Source organism: Temnothorax americanus, unplaced genomic scaffold (genome assembly GCF_048541705.1).
Source record: "Temnothorax americanus isolate GAGA-0224 unplaced genomic scaffold, ASM4854170v1 Scaffold8, whole genome shotgun sequence".
Taxonomy (NCBI): Eukaryota; Metazoa; Arthropoda; class Insecta; order Hymenoptera; family Formicidae; genus Temnothorax; species Temnothorax americanus.
In genome coordinates this window covers 6,131,016-6,148,515 of record NW_027509802.1, presented here as the reverse complement: position 1 = coordinate 6,148,515, position 17,500 = coordinate 6,131,016, and the positions used below count along the sequence as shown (strand labels likewise).

Genomic DNA, 17,500 nt, shown 5'->3' with positions numbered 1-17,500 from the left:
AACTCTATTAGGTCATGACCGTTGATGAAAGGTGCGTCCGACTTACGAAACGATAAAACCTTGTTCAGACTGTCGACGATGAAAACGTCGAGCCATGAGTCGGAAGAAGGAGTATGAAAGGTCGATTGCGACTCCACTATGTGGAGCGACAATTGCATGACCATGTCTCTAAGGTGATTAGGCTCGTATGTTGAGGCAAGGAGATTACAGTTTAGGTCGCCCGAAATAATAATGTTCCTGTAGTTGTGCACAACCGAAGATAGAGTGTCAACATATTTACTAAAGTTTTTTCCTTTCGGTACATCGAAGTAAAAAGGAGAGGCTCGCATGCGTCTCCCCGAACGTCAAAAACCAGATATTCGGGTTCATTAGAGAAGGACGGAGGCGACGCCGCCAATACACGCGCGCGCAGTGAGTCATGGATATAGCAAGCAACACCTCCCCCCTCCCTGCCCTCTCTATCAGCACGAAACAAATAATATCCCGGGATGCGAACTAGGTCGTCAGAAATATGCGAGTGCAGCCAGGTCTCTGAGATCGAAATGATGTGAAAAAAGTTTGACGCTAAGAAAGCCTGGACTGACTCTAGATGGGCAGGAAGGGAGCAGGCATTGAAGCATGCGATCCTAAGATGACGCGAAGCAGAAGGAACCACATCCGCCGCTACAGGTCAGTGAAACTGCTCAAAATCAGCCTCCGAGGCTATTAAGATTGAAGGCAGACCATTGTCCTTGCGGACAAAAATCTGCCCGTCCCTACTCCATACATATTTATAGGCCATTTGCCTAGCCCTCACTCTCGTCTGACGCAACAAATTATAAGTGTCAGTAGGAAGGAGTTCGTTAACATAGATATGCCCGGAAATACTTTTAGAGAAAACATCGTTGATGGTAAGTCGACGCTTGCGGCGCATAACCCTCAGAATGTAATCTGAAATCTCTCGCGACTTGAGCGCGACTATGATAGATCTTGTGCGTCCAGCGGAGTCAGCACGAAGATCAGAGGCAGAATCGGAGGCCGGGGCCCCGTCGCGCGCCACGGACGCACCCCTCAGCCCCACATCGCGAGTCTCAAGAACGTCAGAAGCCAGCTGAGAAACGTCAAGCGCACGAGAAACCCGAACGACTAGCACGTCAGGCGCATCAGTAAAAATGCTTGGAATGCCAGAAATAATAATATCCGACGTACGAGAGACCCGCGATGCAGCAGACGACAGACGATCGGTAAACTGAGTACCGACCAATTGTCCACCTCAAGCCTCCAACTCCGCAATACGATCACCGTAATCCGACAAGACTCTCAGAACCTCGGGTATCTGGTTCAATTTTCGGTCGACATCAGCATTCACGGATTCCTGGTGGCTGATGAAGGCAGTGATCTTCCTGTCAGACTCGTCGAACCTGGCGGTGATTCTCCTGTCCGATTCGTCGAGCCTGGCAGCAAGTCTCTTCTCCGATTCGTCGAGCTTGGACAAGATCGACTGAAGCAGCGTATCAGTCTGTAGTTGTGTGCCCGAAGGAAAGGCCATGTCCGTCAGATCGAAGGATACTGCACACTTGTCGAGAAGCGGTGTAAGCGGCAATTCAGGCGACGCTGCTAAAGCCTTGCAGCAATGATCGGCGTTTTTAGACGAGGAATACGACCTGATACAGCCGGGGTGAAACACCTTACTGCACTCGCATGCAACCGAAGCTGTCGCAATTGACTTCTTGCACTTGTAGCACTGCATAAGTAACACGTTGCGCTAAATCAGGATCAAAGACAAGAGAAGCACAGTGTGGCAATCCAGTAGGAGACAGATGGTAATACGTTCGAGGCCGCAGATGGTAGTAGGCAATAGCACATGCAGAAGCCCACAGATGGTAACTCGTGCGTAGAGCAGATGCGAAAAACAGCACGGAGATGAAAAAAAGCATGCGCAGCGAGAGTCCACTTCGATCCAGATCGATGAGGCGAAAGTGAGGTTAGAAAGAGAAAAATACTTTCCTCTGGATATCCGGGACAGCAGTTGCAAGGAAAGAAAGATGCAATATCAATCTACACAAGCAACAAAAAGCCTGCTCAATTCTGTAACAAGAATTGCCCGAAGGTAGCTTGCGGCAGAGATATGTTCGTTTAAAGTCGGAGCAACAGAACAACGACCGTGCACGCTGTACTCACCAGAAAGAGAGAGAGAGAGAGAGAGAGAGAGAGAGAGAGAGAGAGAGAGAGAGAGAGATGAGGGAGAGGGAGAGAGAAAGAGAGAGAGAGAGAGAGAGAGAGAGAGAGAGAGAGAGAGAAAGAGAGAGAGAGAGAGATCGACGTCAAGAGCAAGAAATTAAGATCAAAGATGCATGAAACAGAGGGAATAGTAGGTAATAATAAGAAGCGATTAAGAGAATTGGTTAATGATCTCTGAATTCGTGAGAGAATGATCTACCCCATATATTTATTTATATGACATATATGATTCCCCAAGCAAAAGTTTTTCATATATAATTATATATAAAATATGTCTATATTTATTTTCTTTCTCTTGTACAATCTCTGTTTATATATATATATATATATATATATATATATATATATATATAAAAGAAAAATAAGAAGAAAAATAATTTAGAAATAATTAGAAAAATAATTTATAGATTATGAAAATGTTATTTTTCTAATTATTTTTTAATTTTTATTTTTATTTTTCCCGTACCGAAACTTTTTCAATTTTTCGGGAATTAATTGACCGAATCTTAAAGAATTGTATATGAAGTAGGGGTAGAATTTTACGGGGAGCGCCATGATGTGTACAGTTTTTGTTACCGATCTTTTTGAAAACCGGTTTTTTTAATTTTCCAATTTTTCGGAAAATAATTGATTGAATTTAAAAAAAATTCTATCCTTACTTTATGTACAATTTTTTGAGATTCGGTCATTCGGAACCGGTTTCCAAAAAGATCGGTAACAAAAAATAGTCACTTTATAGCACTCCCCGGGAAATTCTACTCTTAGTTCATATATAATTCTTTGAGATTCAATAAATTATTTTCCGAAAAATTGGAAAAATTAAAAAAACCGGTTTCCAAAAAAATCGGTAACGAAAAATTATACACTTTATAGCACTTCCCGGAAAATTCTACCCCTATTTAATCTATAATTCGGTTTTAACATAAATTTTTTTTTATTAAGCGGTCTGAGAGATAGATCATGGCATATACTTTCTTTGTAAATTTTTTGAATTTTTGCGATATCTTCAAAATTGAAGAAAATATTATAGTGCAGTCATCAAAGAAACTTTAGCAAGCTATAACTTTCTCAAATTTAGGTTTTTTTTTAAATTCAAAAAATACTAAAAATCGGCTTAGATTCTCTACATTAATTATGGACACCGCTTAATAAAAAAAAAAAAATGTTAAAACCGAATTCTTTGAGATTCGGTCAATTTTTTCCCAAAAAATTAGAGAAATTAGAAAAACCGGTTTCCAGAAAATCGGTAACAAAAAACTATACACATAGTGGCATTCCCCGGAAAATTCTACCTCTATTTCATATACTTTTGGTAAAAATTCGGTTCAGGGGTTTGGGCTGGGCGTTGATGAGTGAGTGAGTCAGTCAGTCAAGACATCTTCCTTTATATATATAGATATGGATATCTATATATACATATATTTGAGTGACTGTATATATTGAGAGCTTTCCAGCAAGCGACACAAGTCAACACAAATATCGTTTTGTCTTTGTTAAGCCTTGTGTTCACTATACTAGAAATTGCTCCGAGAGCTCAGAGAGCAAATTGATTAATCATATTTAAACAATTCGGCAATTGACCAATGCGATTGGTTAATTCTTTCTCCGTCCAAGATCTCGGAGCGATTTTTAGCATCGTGGACACAAGGCTTTAATACTCATTGCCAAAAGAGAAAGATAGAACAATTGTTTGTGTTGACTTGTATCACTTGCTGGAAAGCTCCCATGCATTATATTATACATATATGTACCATAATATAACACTTACAAAGTCCCTCGTAATCAGAATCTGGCTATACGGTATAGTAACTTATTTTGATTGGTTCGACATTTCTTAGCAAAAGCAAGAGAAACAGAAAGAGAAAGAGATAGAAAAGAGACAAAAAAAGAGATAGAAAAAAAGAGAAAACGATAGTGAATGTATATCCTTCTGTCTCGTAGAATTTTGTCAGAACTGCAAGTCGGCCAGACTCTGATTAAAGGGACTCTAATATAACACTATATAATTTTTGATATATAAGGTAAATGTATACCAATGCTGGGACACTTAAAACCTAGGTCTGGACACCTTTATTATTTTAGTTTTTAAATAAATATAACGCGAATATTAAAATCAAAGATAAAAATATAACATAAGAAAAATATTCTTACTTTGATTCTTTAATTTTAATTCGCGTTATAACTTATTTACCCCAGTAGCAGAGTGACCACAAATGACATTTTAATGACGTCTAATTGATGTCTAGAGACGTCTCTAGACGTCTCTAGACATGATAAAAATTTCCAGACATATAGGTACGTGTCCAGGCACATTGGTACATTTATTACCTTAGTATACTAAGGTAATAAAAAATAAATTATTGTATATATATAAGTTGAAAACTGTATAATATACTATACTGTATACTGTAAGATAATTATAATTTTCAACTTATACATTATATAATAATTTCAATCAAGTCCCAGGCAATCTCCTCGCAGAAATTAAAAAAATTCGTTTGTAGATGCTTCCAGATAGGAGATAGATACTTCCAGAGGGATTCACTTTTTTTTCAGAACAATTTGTGAAAGTCGAACAAATTATGTTTTCGAAAATTAGGCACGAACACGATAACTAGTGCCCTTTAATTTGACTGTGGTTTCTGGTAGCATTTCTTACGCTAAACAAAAAATTATATAGGTCTTATAGGGCTAACTGCTTTAGTTTTCGAGATATGCAGTATTAAAACTCAAAATAAATATAATATAAATCTTTACTTTTTTAATATGCTCTCGATTGATTCCAGGTATAATAGACAGATCCGAGATCGCACGTCATAGTCCAGTCAAATTAGACAAAAAAAAAGGTTTTTGCTCGGAAGTGAAGCGGTATCAATGAAACCTTTTTAGGGTTGTTGGGGAGATGTAGAAGAGCTTATTTCTGAGTTGTCGGGTTAATCGGACCGATGGGTTTTTAAGGGGGGGAGGGGGAATGAAAAATTTTGTTTTTTCGCAATAACTCGGCGAATTTTGACCGTACATGATTTACTAACCTCTCATTTTGTAGCTCTTTTAAAGCCCTACAATTCATTTCTTGAAGACCCTAACTTAAAATCAATATTTGTCGAGTTCTAGCCGGTGAAAGTGGGAAAAAATGTATTTTGTCACGGTTTTTTGCGTTTATCTCGTTTCCATTAATAGATAGAAATGTGCCGCCACTGACAAAGTTGTAGGGCTTAAAGAGACCTACAAAACGAGAGGTCAGTCGTTCAGATTCGTTAAAAATTGAGCCCAGGGGAAGCCTTTGGAAGTCGCGCTTTTAACGCGTGGCCGATCGTCGCCGGCGCGATGACGATCGGCCATGCGACGGCGCGTCGCATGTCGAGTCGAGTGCGCTCGGGACTCGCTAGAACTCGACAAATATTGATTTTAAGTTAGGGTCTTCAGGAAATGAATTGTAGGGCTTTAAAAGAGCTACAAAATGAGGGGTTATTAAATCATGTACGGTCAAAATTCGCCGAGTTATTGCGAAAAAACGAAATTTTTCATTCCCCCTTCCCCCCTTAAAAACCCATCGGTCCGATTAGCCCGACAACTCAGAAATAAGCTCTTCTACATCCCCCCAACAACCCTAAAAAGGTTTCATTGATACCGCTTCACTTCCGAGCTCAAATGTCTAATTTAACTGGACTATCATTATGGTGTCGATACCGAAATCGCAATACGCACACAATTAAGCGGCACGAATACGATAATTAGTGCCCCTTAATTTGACTGTGGTTTCTGGTAGTATTTCTTACGCTGAACAAAAAATTATATAGGTCATATATTAGGAAACAGTACACACGTAAACGAGGGAAGGGCTACCGCACCTCTTCCGAAAGCAGGGGGTGGGGATGAATCTCGGTTCGCGTGAAAACTGAAAAGTGTATGTGTGAACTTTTCATGCGTGGAAAGTTAATATAAATTTTTAAATAATACTTTAATTGTGTGTGTATAAACAGTACACACGTAAGCGGAGGAGGGGCTATTGCACCTCCCCCAAAAGCAGGGGGGAGGTGGAGGTGAACCTTAGTTCGCGTGAAAAGTGTATGCGTGAACTTTTCATGCGTGGAAAGTTAAGGAGGTTCGATGGCTACAACAAAATGCAGAGTTTCATGAAATTTTAATATCTTGTTCTGGAATGCAAAATAGAATTATGTGAATTTTTTAGGAATTTTTCACCGTCCCGTTTTGAAAAAAATCTACTCCAAAAACTTAAAAAATACAATTTTTGGATTAGATTTTTTTTAAAACAAGATGTAAAAAATTCCCAAAAAATTCACATAATTCTATTTTGCATTCCAAAACAACATATTAAAATTTCATGAAACTGGCTGCATTTTTAACATAGGTTTTTATGGGAAATGATATATTGCATATACCTTCAGAATAAAATAAGTGCAAGAAAAAATGCAAATGATAAGAAAAAAAAATATGCACATGTAACTTAATAACTTACAAATAAATGAGCGAAAGAAAGGGGAAGGTTACCGCACATTTCCTAGAAAAATTAATTATTAAAGCATAAATTGCTTGATTTTTTGTCTGTTAGACTGCCACGGTCGTGAACGACGTGAACAGCAGCACGCATTATACGCACACGGCGACCAATCAGAGCAATCCCCTTCATTCCCACTACTTCAAACGCTAGTGCGCTGTTTCCAGAACCCCCGCGTCCTACTACTCCCTCTGATGAAGCCATCGAACCTCCTTAATATAAATTTTTAAATAATACTTCAATTGTATGTGTATAAACAGTATACACGTAAGCGAGGGAGGAGCTACCGCACCTCCCCCGAAAGCAGGGGGAAGGTGGGGGTGAACTTCAGTTCCCGTGAAAAGTGTATGCGTGAAGGCAGTAGGTTCCGTTGTTAAGCGTTGGCCGTTGTTTACATTTTTAAAACGTAAACACAGAAATCTCATTTCTTTTAGTAGACGCTTGTATTCAGTTCTTGAAGGTAGTTAGTTACATTCGTACTCTCACATTATGTGTACCGATATTCATCCTCGTCTTCACCCAAAATTGGTAAATTTTTCTTTCCTCTCCGATGACCTTGACTTTAACATATGTTGTCAAGGTCACCCTCCTGAGTGAGGGTGTCCCTTTTATGCATAATTATCAATTTAAAAAAGTAAAGATTTATATTATATTTATTTTGAGCTTTAATACTGCATATCTCGAAAACTAAAGCAGTTAGCCCTATAAAACCTATATAATTTTTTGTTTAGCGTAAGAAATACTACCAGAAACCACAGTCAAATCAAGGGGCACTAGTTATCGTGTTCTCCCCGAAAATTAATATAAAAATCTTGAAAGTCAAAATATCGTCATGTAATGATTTTATAACGAGTCACTGTACAGTCATTTTGGAGTAATAATAGTTCAGCGATCAAACTCTGACTTTTTCCCGTCATTTTGATGTCACAATGACATCATACGAACGCAGCAACAATAAATCTAACAAAAGATATTTATTTACTTATTTCTTTATTAACAAAAGTAACTTTAATGATGTAAATAAAAAAACTAAAATATTATATATTAAGGTGTCAAAACGTAGTATAATCAATACAAAAAAACGAAAAAAAGAGGGAAAGAAAAAACACAGTAGATATAAAAGAAAACAGATAAAAGACAATAATACAAATATAATGATAATAATTACAACGAGTGTTGTATCATAATTATTATATATAGATATTGCAGTTAAAGCAATACTTATAGGTCTTAAAGCAAAAAATTTTAAAAAGTTTTTTAATCTGTGTACGAAACGAGAAAGAATAAGTTTTTTTATTATACAAAAAAGAGAATGTGTATAGGAAAATTATATATACATACCTATATTTCCTAGTAATAAAATTGATATTTGATAAATAAATCTTAAATCGTTTAGAACAAAAAATGGAAATATTACGAAGAAATCTAAAGATCAAATGTCAAAATCGTTAATTTGAACATTCAAAATTTAAAAGTAGAAAGAAATATCGATTATTACGATCCGATCTGTTCGTTTCTCGATTCATTCTATATAAGACACAAAAATATAAAAAAATTATACTGAGAAAGAGAGAGAGAGAGAGAGAGAGAGAGAGAGAGAGAGAGAGAGAGAGAGAGAGAGAGAGAGAGAGAGAGAGAGACTCTTTTGAATGTATTTAATCTGTTATAGCAATCGTGTTAAACTAGACGTGTTCGAAATCTATAAGAACAAGTGAGCTGTAAAGTGTTTAATGAGAAGCCTGGTCTCTCATTCGACGTTACGGCGACTGCGGGGGCATCCGATCTCCACAGGGCCGCACGATTTCTGCGCGTAAAGTGTAAAACGTGGATGTTGATCATATAAATAGAACGCGCTCGTCTGCACAGAGATGCGGCCCTATATAGGAGGAGTTATTTTTGAGAGCCGTATCGCGACTCGTTACAGTTCTGCGTTCAGTTCTACGGGGTTTCGGCCGCGGCGAACAGTGGCGACGGTTTCACGCGCTGCATCGTATATTAGAACAAAGAAACCAAGGCCGTGATCGGTTTGATACGTGAGCAAAAAAATTATTCTTGATTATGCCATTGGGATTTAATATCTTACATTCTAGTCCAGTCAAATTAGACATTTGAGCTCAGAAGTGAAGCGGTATCAATAAAACCTTTTTAGGGTTGTTGGGGAGAGGTAGAAGAGCTTATTTCTGAGTTGTCGGGTTAATCGGACCGATGGGTTTTTAAGAGGGGGAGGGGGAATGAAAAATTTTGTTTTTTCGCAATAACTCGGCAAATTTTGACCGTACATGATTTACTAACCCCTCATTTTGCAGCTCTTTTAAAGCCCTACAATTCATTTCCTGAAGACCCTAACTTAAAATCAATATTTGTCGAGTTCGAGCCGGTGAAAGTGGGCAAAAATGTATTTTGTCGCGGTTTTTTGCGTTTAAATTCTATTTAATATCATAAAATGATACATTTATTGTAAAATAAAAGACATGAAAAAGATAATAAAAAAGCTATTAATAAAATTAAACGGTATGAATTGGCCGATCATTGGCGCGCCGCCGCCGGCGACGATCGGCCACGCGTTAAAAGCGCGACTTCCAGAGGCTTCCTTGGGCTCAATTTTTAACGAATCTAAACGACTGACCCCTCGTTTTGTAGGTCTCTTTAAGCCCTACAACTTTGTCAGTGGCGGCACATTTCTATCTATTAATGGAAACGAGATAAACGCAAAAAACCGCGACAAAATACATTTTTTCCCACTTTCACCGGCTAGAACTCGACAAATATTGATTTTAAGTTAGGGTCTTCAAGAAATGAATTGTAGGGCTTTAAAAGAGCTACAAAATGAGAGGTTAGTAAATCATGTACGGTCAAAATTCGCCGAGTTATTGCGAAAAAACAAAATTTTTCATTCCCCCTCCCCCCCTTAAAAACCCATCGGTCCGATTAACCCGACAACTCAGAAATAAGCTCTTCTACATCTCCCCAACAACCCTAAAAAGGTTTCATTGATACCGCTTCACTTCCGAGCAAAAACCTTTTTTTTGTCTAATTTGACTGGACTATTCGTGCCGCTCTTCTTCTCTTGCTAGAAGTTTGTTTTTCCTAATTGGAAGCCGGTGCCGCGGAGATTCGACGCACCACGCGCGCGCGCGCGCATGTTACGCTTCCTTATTTCAATATCTAATAAATTTTCCAAACCCGACAGATTTATGAGAATAAGAAAACACATGTATACTCATATGCATACATACACACATATTTATATGAACATGTATGTTTTGCTTCTATAAATATGTCAGCTTCGATGAATTTATTATTGAATTGTAGAGGATAAAAAAGCACGTATTGTATATTAAATATCTTTTTTACTACTTTTATCTACAATTAACTTCAATTTAATTGTAGAGAGAACAGCGTTAGTATTCGTTTAATAATACATATATATAGTGTAACATATAAAATAATATTCGTATTCTGTTAATGTAATTTAGTAAGGATGCAGGATGGCGCTATGAGAAAAGAAGAGTTCTCGCGAAATTTGCATTGACTGTGATTCGTGATTTATCACTTGTCGTAAACTGGACTGGCCTGCATGTGTAAAATTATAAACAAAAAAAGGGGGAGTGGATTGCAAGTGGAATTATTAGTGAGAGACTGTCTTCTTTTTGGAGAAAAATAATGATAATCGCGTTGTTGAATTAATATATTTGAACAATATATAATATATCAAATCACATCGGAATTTCGAAATAGAGATTGACGAGGATGTTCAGTTCATTGAGGCTGGCAACGATGCGCTCGCACAAGAGCCGAGCTAGGCCCGGAAGCGTCGCCACATCCGCGAGTTCAGACTCAACGAGAACGGAGGAGACGCTCACGCAGACCCAGTACCATCCTCACAGCTTTTTACTGCCGGATGACCAAGAGACGAATATTATCGGCGCGTTATCGTCGCTTTCCGGCGTCTCGTCGAAGGTCGCGCAGGTACGAGTGGAGCGCGAAGACGGTAGCCTCGGTGTAACCCTCCGTGGAGGGATGTCGAGGGCTTTAGTGGTGACGGGGGTGAAAGCGGACGGTCCGGCCGCCAAAGAAGGTAGAGTCAGGCCCGGTGACCGGTTGCTGGCGGTGGACGACACCGAGTTGCGGGGACTCACCTTGGCGGAGGCGCAACGCGCGCTTAGAAGGAGCTCAGACACTCCAATCGCGTCTCTTACCATCGAGTATGACGTCGCGAACATGGAGGAGGCACGGGCGGCTACTTCGGGTCCGTTGCTCGTTCAATTGGAACGTGGCCTCTCAGGTATATTTTTTTCTTCTATTTTAAAAAGTAATTTCCTAAAAGAGCTTTCATTTACTTATTACTTAAAAAAGGCTATAAATAATAAATATTAATTTAATAAAATGTTATTCATAAGTATATTACGCCGATGGTACACAACGTCAAATTTAACTGTATAGAATTCTATCAGGGCATTTGTTTTTTTAAATTTTGTTATGTTAATGCAATTGAAAATATATTTCAAATTTTTTGTATACTTTTATTAATGTTAAATAAAAAGTGTGCAAATTAAAAACTTGCACATTGCTTCCTCATCATTACAGATCGCTACCATAATTGCTTTTATTTTATTTCGCTCACAAAGCTCCTCTTATGAGGAGGCTTGTATTTTATTTGATACATAATTATTAGTATTTATTAGTTTGGGTTTTTCATAGAGGAAGCTTTATGAGCGAAATAAAATAGGAGCAATGGTAGCGATCTATAATAATAAGAAAGCAATGTGCAAGTTTCTAATGTGCGCACTTTTTTAATTTTAAATTTAACTTTTTTATATATGAATTGATAAAGGGTCAGCTTTAGCACAAGTGGGGTTTTTACAATCAACGTAATGTCAAATCGATGTGGATTTTGGGAGTTTAGGCTACATGGTCCATATGAACTTCGCATATGGACCTTTATTCACGTATAAAGCTGGATCTAATCAACTAAATCTTAATAGCTTAATAACAGCTAAGGTAGCCAAATGCTTCGTCATCTAATTAGTGACGCGCATGAATAGATTAACGAGATTCCCACTGTCCCTATCTACTATCTAAGCGAAACCACTGCCAAGGGAACGGGCTTGGAAAAATTAGCGGGGAAAGAAGACCCTGTTGAGTTTGACTCTAGTCTAGCACTAAAAAATATAATAAAATTAGAAATAACCTGATGTCTCACAATTTGCGGAAGTTAGAGCAACCACGAACATTTCTCAAAAAATCCAAAATTTTATAAAGAAAGAACCTTTTTACCGATTATCGCCAAATTCAATACCAACCTTCTTTTAATGATAATTGATACTCTATATAAAATTACATGTATAACTTATACATGTAACTTTTTAAGCAAAAATCGATAACTCCTGCACCGATCCTCGCCAAATTCAATACCTTCCTTAAATGATATTCTATCCATCAAATAACTTACACATTTTTTAAGCAGAAATCGGTAACCCTTTCACCGATCCTCGCAAAATTCAAAACAACCTTCCTTTAATGATACTCTATATAAAATTACATATACATCTTATACATTTTTTAAACAGAAATCGATAATCCCTTCACCGATCCTCGCCAAATTCAATAACAATTTTTCTTTAATGATACTCTATCTATCAAATAACTTAGGGTAGACCGAGACGAATCGGATCAATATAAGTTTTAAGACAGTTTTCGTTAGTGTTTTATTTCAAACGAACTGTTTTATCGTGCTAATTAGTAATCCGATTCGCCTCGGTCTACCCTATACATTTTTTAAGCAAAAATCGGTAACCCTTTCACCAATCTTCGTCAAATTTAAAACAACCTTCCTTTATTGATACTTTATATATAAGATTATACATGTGTAACTTGTATACACTTTTTAGGGAAAAATAGGTAACTTCTTCACCGATCGTTGGCAAATTCAACACCAACCTATCTTTAATAATACTCTATCCATAAAAAAAAATTAAGCTCGATATCTCAAAATTTGTGGAAATTAGAGTATATAATCATGTAGATTTTTTTAAATAGAAATCGGTAACCCCTTTATTATTAGCAATTTTTCTAATTCTATTATATTCTTCAGTTTTTTTTTCTACCATTATTTCATATATAATTCTTTAAAAGGACTACGCACTAATTATATAAAAAAAGTGGCCGCCGTTAAAATCGACCAAAACTATGGAAAAGTGTAGTTTGTGTGATGCCGATCAAAAGTTCAAATGGGCACAACCCTCAAAATATGCTACTTTTTAAGCTACGAGCCCATAAGATAATTTTGGTGGTATTAAACGTACATTATACATACATAGTATACCCACTCTTATTTAGCGTTACCCAAGATCAACCAGCGTGGAGGTGGTGAGTGACTGATCTCCTTTTTTGTTCTTGTTTTTTTTGTTTTTTATTTTTTTTATATTTTTTGTTTTTTATATTTTATATTTTTTTTCTTTTTATCTCATATTGTTTTTCGGATATGCGCGTCATCAACCAAATGTAAAATATCCAAGCAATGCATTATTGCATAACATCATTGATGCTAGTAATAGGACAAATCAAGGAGTTTGAGACAATAGAAAAACAATAATAATCAACAATCAACAATAATCTTGGGTAACGCTAAGTAAGAGTGGGTATATACTATGTATAATACCTATGTGTACGTTTAATACCACCAATATTACCTTATGGGCTCGTAACTTAAAAAATAGCATATTTTGAGGATTGTGCCTATTTGAACTTTTGATCGGCATCACACAAACTACACTTTTCCATAGTTTTGGTCGATTTTAACGGCGGCCACTTTTTTCATATAATTAGTGCGTGGTCTTTTAATTGATTAGACCTAGCTTTATATGCAATCAAAGGTCCATATACGAAGTTTATGAAAATAATAAAGCTTCCTTTATGAGAAAGCAAAATGAATCCCTTTACCGATTTCAACTATGAGGAAGCAATGTGCAAGTTTCTATTTGCACACTTTTTTTTATAGAGTATCATTAAAGATAGATTGGTGTTGAATTTGGCAATGATCGGTGAATGGATTTTGTAAATTTTAATTATGATTTTATAAAAAAAAAATATTTTTCTGAAAATTTAATTGCTTCAAACTCTTAATTAAATTATAATTCTTTAAAATATTGCTGTTTGTATGTTTTTAAACAACAGGCCAGGCTTGAATAATTAGCATCGCGCTATAACGACTTCAACGTTTCGATACATTTATGTTCGATTGATATTGATATTGATTGACCTATTTCCCACGAACAAAATATATATAAAATTACATGTACATCTTATACACTTTTTAAGCAAAAATCGGTAATTCCTTCACCGATCGTCAAAAAATTCAATTACATGTACATCTTATACACTCTATTTTTAAGCAGGAATCGGTAGAATTCAACCTAATCTTAAAGTATTATATATGAAAAATAAGGGTAGAAAAATTAAAAAATATAATAAAATTAGAAATAGATCGATATCTCCAAATTTGCGGAAGTTAGAGCAACCACGGACATTTCTAAAAAAATTCAAAATTTTTTTAAAAAAGAACTCCTTTATACCGATCATCGCCAAATTCAATACCAACCTTCCTTAAATGATACTCTATCGATTAAAAACAAAATCATCCCAATATCTAAAAAATTACGGAAGTTATATCATAAACAAAAAAAAATAATTCAACACCAACCTACCTTTAATGATACTCTACGATTTTTCGACGTTTTCGAACATAAGCAACACATTGGCATTGAAAACTCAAAAAACAATTTTTACTTTGGTCTTTTCTACCCCTATTTCATATATAATTCTTTTAAATTCGGTTGATTAGACTTAGCTTTATATGCGAGCAAAATTATGGACCTTTGATCGCGTATAAAGCTGGATCTAATTAATCAAATCTTAAAAAATTATATATGAAATAAGGGTAGAAAAGACTGAAAAATATAATAAAATTAGAAATAAATCGATATCTCCAAATTTGCGAAAGTTAGAGCAACCACGGACATTTCTAAAAAAATTCAAAATTTTTTTAAAAAAGAACTTTACCGATCATCGCCAAATTCAATACCAACCTTCCTTAAATGATACTCTATCGATTAAAAGAAAAACATCCCGATATCTCAAAAATTACGGAAGTTAGAGCATATACGGACAACAAAAGCATACACAGGGGAGACCGGGGCTAAGCCAACACTATTTTTTCAAAGGCAATTCTTAATATTTGATTAAAATTTTTAGGCAAATTCAATGATATATATTTAAAGAGTGTTTCTTCAAGTACGAAATTGATTCAGGAAGTCTTGCTGTACGACGTCGCTTTGTTTTGCCGCCAGGAAAGGAAAAGTGACGCGAAAACAAATTTTCGAATTGAAAAATGACGGGGCGAACTCGACACCCCGCCGGGGCAAACTCAACACTTTGTTTGATCGACACAATTTGATCTGGAACTTATTTTTTTATTGTTTAAAAATAAAAATACATTGTTTATAAAATGAAAAGACATTGTGTATTAGAAACAAAAAGTCAAAATAAAGTAAACAATTATTTAAAATAATGAGAAAAAAAAGATTAAACTTTTAATTATCTTTTTCTGAACTGTCTGAAAAACAATTTATACACGTAAACTCGCGATCAGCGATGTGCGCACACATTCGTCATGAGCCATACGGTTGCATATAAGATGCATTGTTTGTTATTAGAAGCTAATGAAATGTTTTCCGAACACACGCAACAGATGTTCCTTAAATCGTCATCGGAATCGGACGAAACAGTGACCTTTTTTGCCTTTGATTTTCGCAAAACCGGTTTCGATGCACTTCCGGTGCTCGTCGATGGTTGTTCAGTTGTTACATACCGTAGTGTGTCCACGAACGTGTACGGTCGCTATATTCTTCTCTAGTTCATCCTCAGTAGTATTTTTGAGCCAGCCGTGCAGCGTCGGTCTTGACACCCCGAATATTTCTGCAGCATGTTTAATCTTCATTCCTTCTTTTTTCACAGCAAGTACAGCTTTTTTCATGTTTTTTTTTTTTATCAATTACTGGTCTTTTTCTCTTGTATGTATGTACGAACCATTTTGCAAGCTAAAAGCACTTATTTACAGTTTACCGAAATAGGTTAGTGTCGACTTTGCCCCAGGTGGCGTCGTGTCGACTTATCGATAATGTCACTTTATCGATAATGTCGCTTTAGGTTAGTGTCGTCTTTGCCCCGGTGGCGTCGTGTCGACTTAGCCCCGAACGTCGTTTTTTACTTTTGTTACTCCAAAAATATAAAAATTTTGCAAATATGCAAAAATTATTATCGGATTCGTATAAAGCATCGAATTTCCCATCAAAATCACTTACCGGTAGATTCGCAAGAGTAAAGCTCGATGAAAGAGTGCGACATTTTCGAGAGATCAGAAAAATTACAATCAGAATGTTACCAAATTTTGTTGATAATACTGGCACATAAAGACGCATTTACAGTAGCAAAGGCAAGTTTCTACGATAGATTTAAATTGGCAAAAAGCCTAGTGTCAAGTTCGCCCCGTTGTCGGCTTAGCCCCGGTCTCTCCTACATACATACATACATACATACATACATACATACACACGCACATTTTGTACAAAAGTAATTTTTCGACATTTTAGAACATTCTAAACACTTTGCCAAAAATACTTTAAAAAAATTTTTTTTCACGAAAACAAAGCTTTTTCTATGAGGAAGCAAATATTGTTTAAAAGTGTTTTAGCCTCGTACGATACTAGGTCTCCGTGTGGCACTCTTAGGCCGGTATTCATAATCGGTTCTTATATTTAAGACCGTCTTAAGTATACAATCTTAAGACGTCATGAACCAATCACAGAGCCGTATTAGCATCTTAAGACATTATTTAAGACAGTCTTGAAATAATAACGTAATATGAATACCGGTCTTAGTCTTTCTCTATATACCGCACGGAATTTTTCAAGCGTTCCTTTTGCTCCTTAGCCGACGAACTGTGGAATTACATTTCTTCAGACATCCGCAATTCCTCATCCATTAGCGATTTTAAGAGTAAATTCCACAAGTACTTGCTTCTGCAGTCATTGTAAATTCACAGCTAATTGTAATTTTGGCATACCTGGGATATATCTCATCGCGGGAAAAAAAACCTTTTATTTATTCATATTAGTTTATATTAGTTTATATTAGTAGATATATGATTATATATGATCATATAAGAAATGGAAAATATAATCTTAAACAATATTATATGGCTATATATATATATATATATATATATATATATATACATATATATAAGATTATATAATTATACATATATGGCCATTAGGGTGTCATTTTGGAGCAACTTTTTTTTTCATTTTACGAATAGCATATATACTTGCAGAAAGGTAAAATAAGATACCTGTTAAAATTTTAGCTTTTAATATTAATATTAACAGGTCGCGCTTATCGCGATTTTTTATTTTTTATTTAGTAAGATAGAAAAAATTTTATAACTATCTAACAAACAGTAATACAGCATTGCGCCACGTACATTTTTTGTAGTAAATTTACCGCTCTACAAAAAAGATCTTTTATCATTTTTTCATAAATTTAACCGTTCAAAAGATATTCAAAGTTAAAGTTTGATAAATTTTATAAAACTTGTTTTTGTTTCTTATGAATTTTGTATCATATCGACTATAAAAAATTATGAAATAATCAATACATATTGTTACGCTCGTCGAGTAAGCTCGCCGCCGTAACACTATC

General features: G+C 35.9%; 1 protein-coding gene across 2 annotated transcripts in view; it reads left to right on the top strand.

The window, feature by feature from the left end:
• Nucleotides 1-8,636: 8,636 nt before the first annotated feature.
• Nucleotides 8,637-17,500, top strand: part of Grip (Glutamate receptor interacting protein) — a 41,494-nt gene continuing 32,630 nt past the window's right edge. The window contains exons 1-2 of one of the 2 annotated variants that reach the window (XM_077423708.1): nucleotides 8,637-8,772; nucleotides 10,216-11,024. In XM_077423708.1, coding sequence (XP_077279834.1) covers nucleotides 10,490-11,024 — 535 coding nt within the window. In that variant the 5' untranslated portion in view covers nucleotides 8,637-8,772; nucleotides 10,216-10,489. The remainder of the gene's footprint in view (nucleotides 8,773-10,215; nucleotides 11,025-17,500) is intronic. The other variant, XM_077423709.1, reaches the window with a different exon arrangement.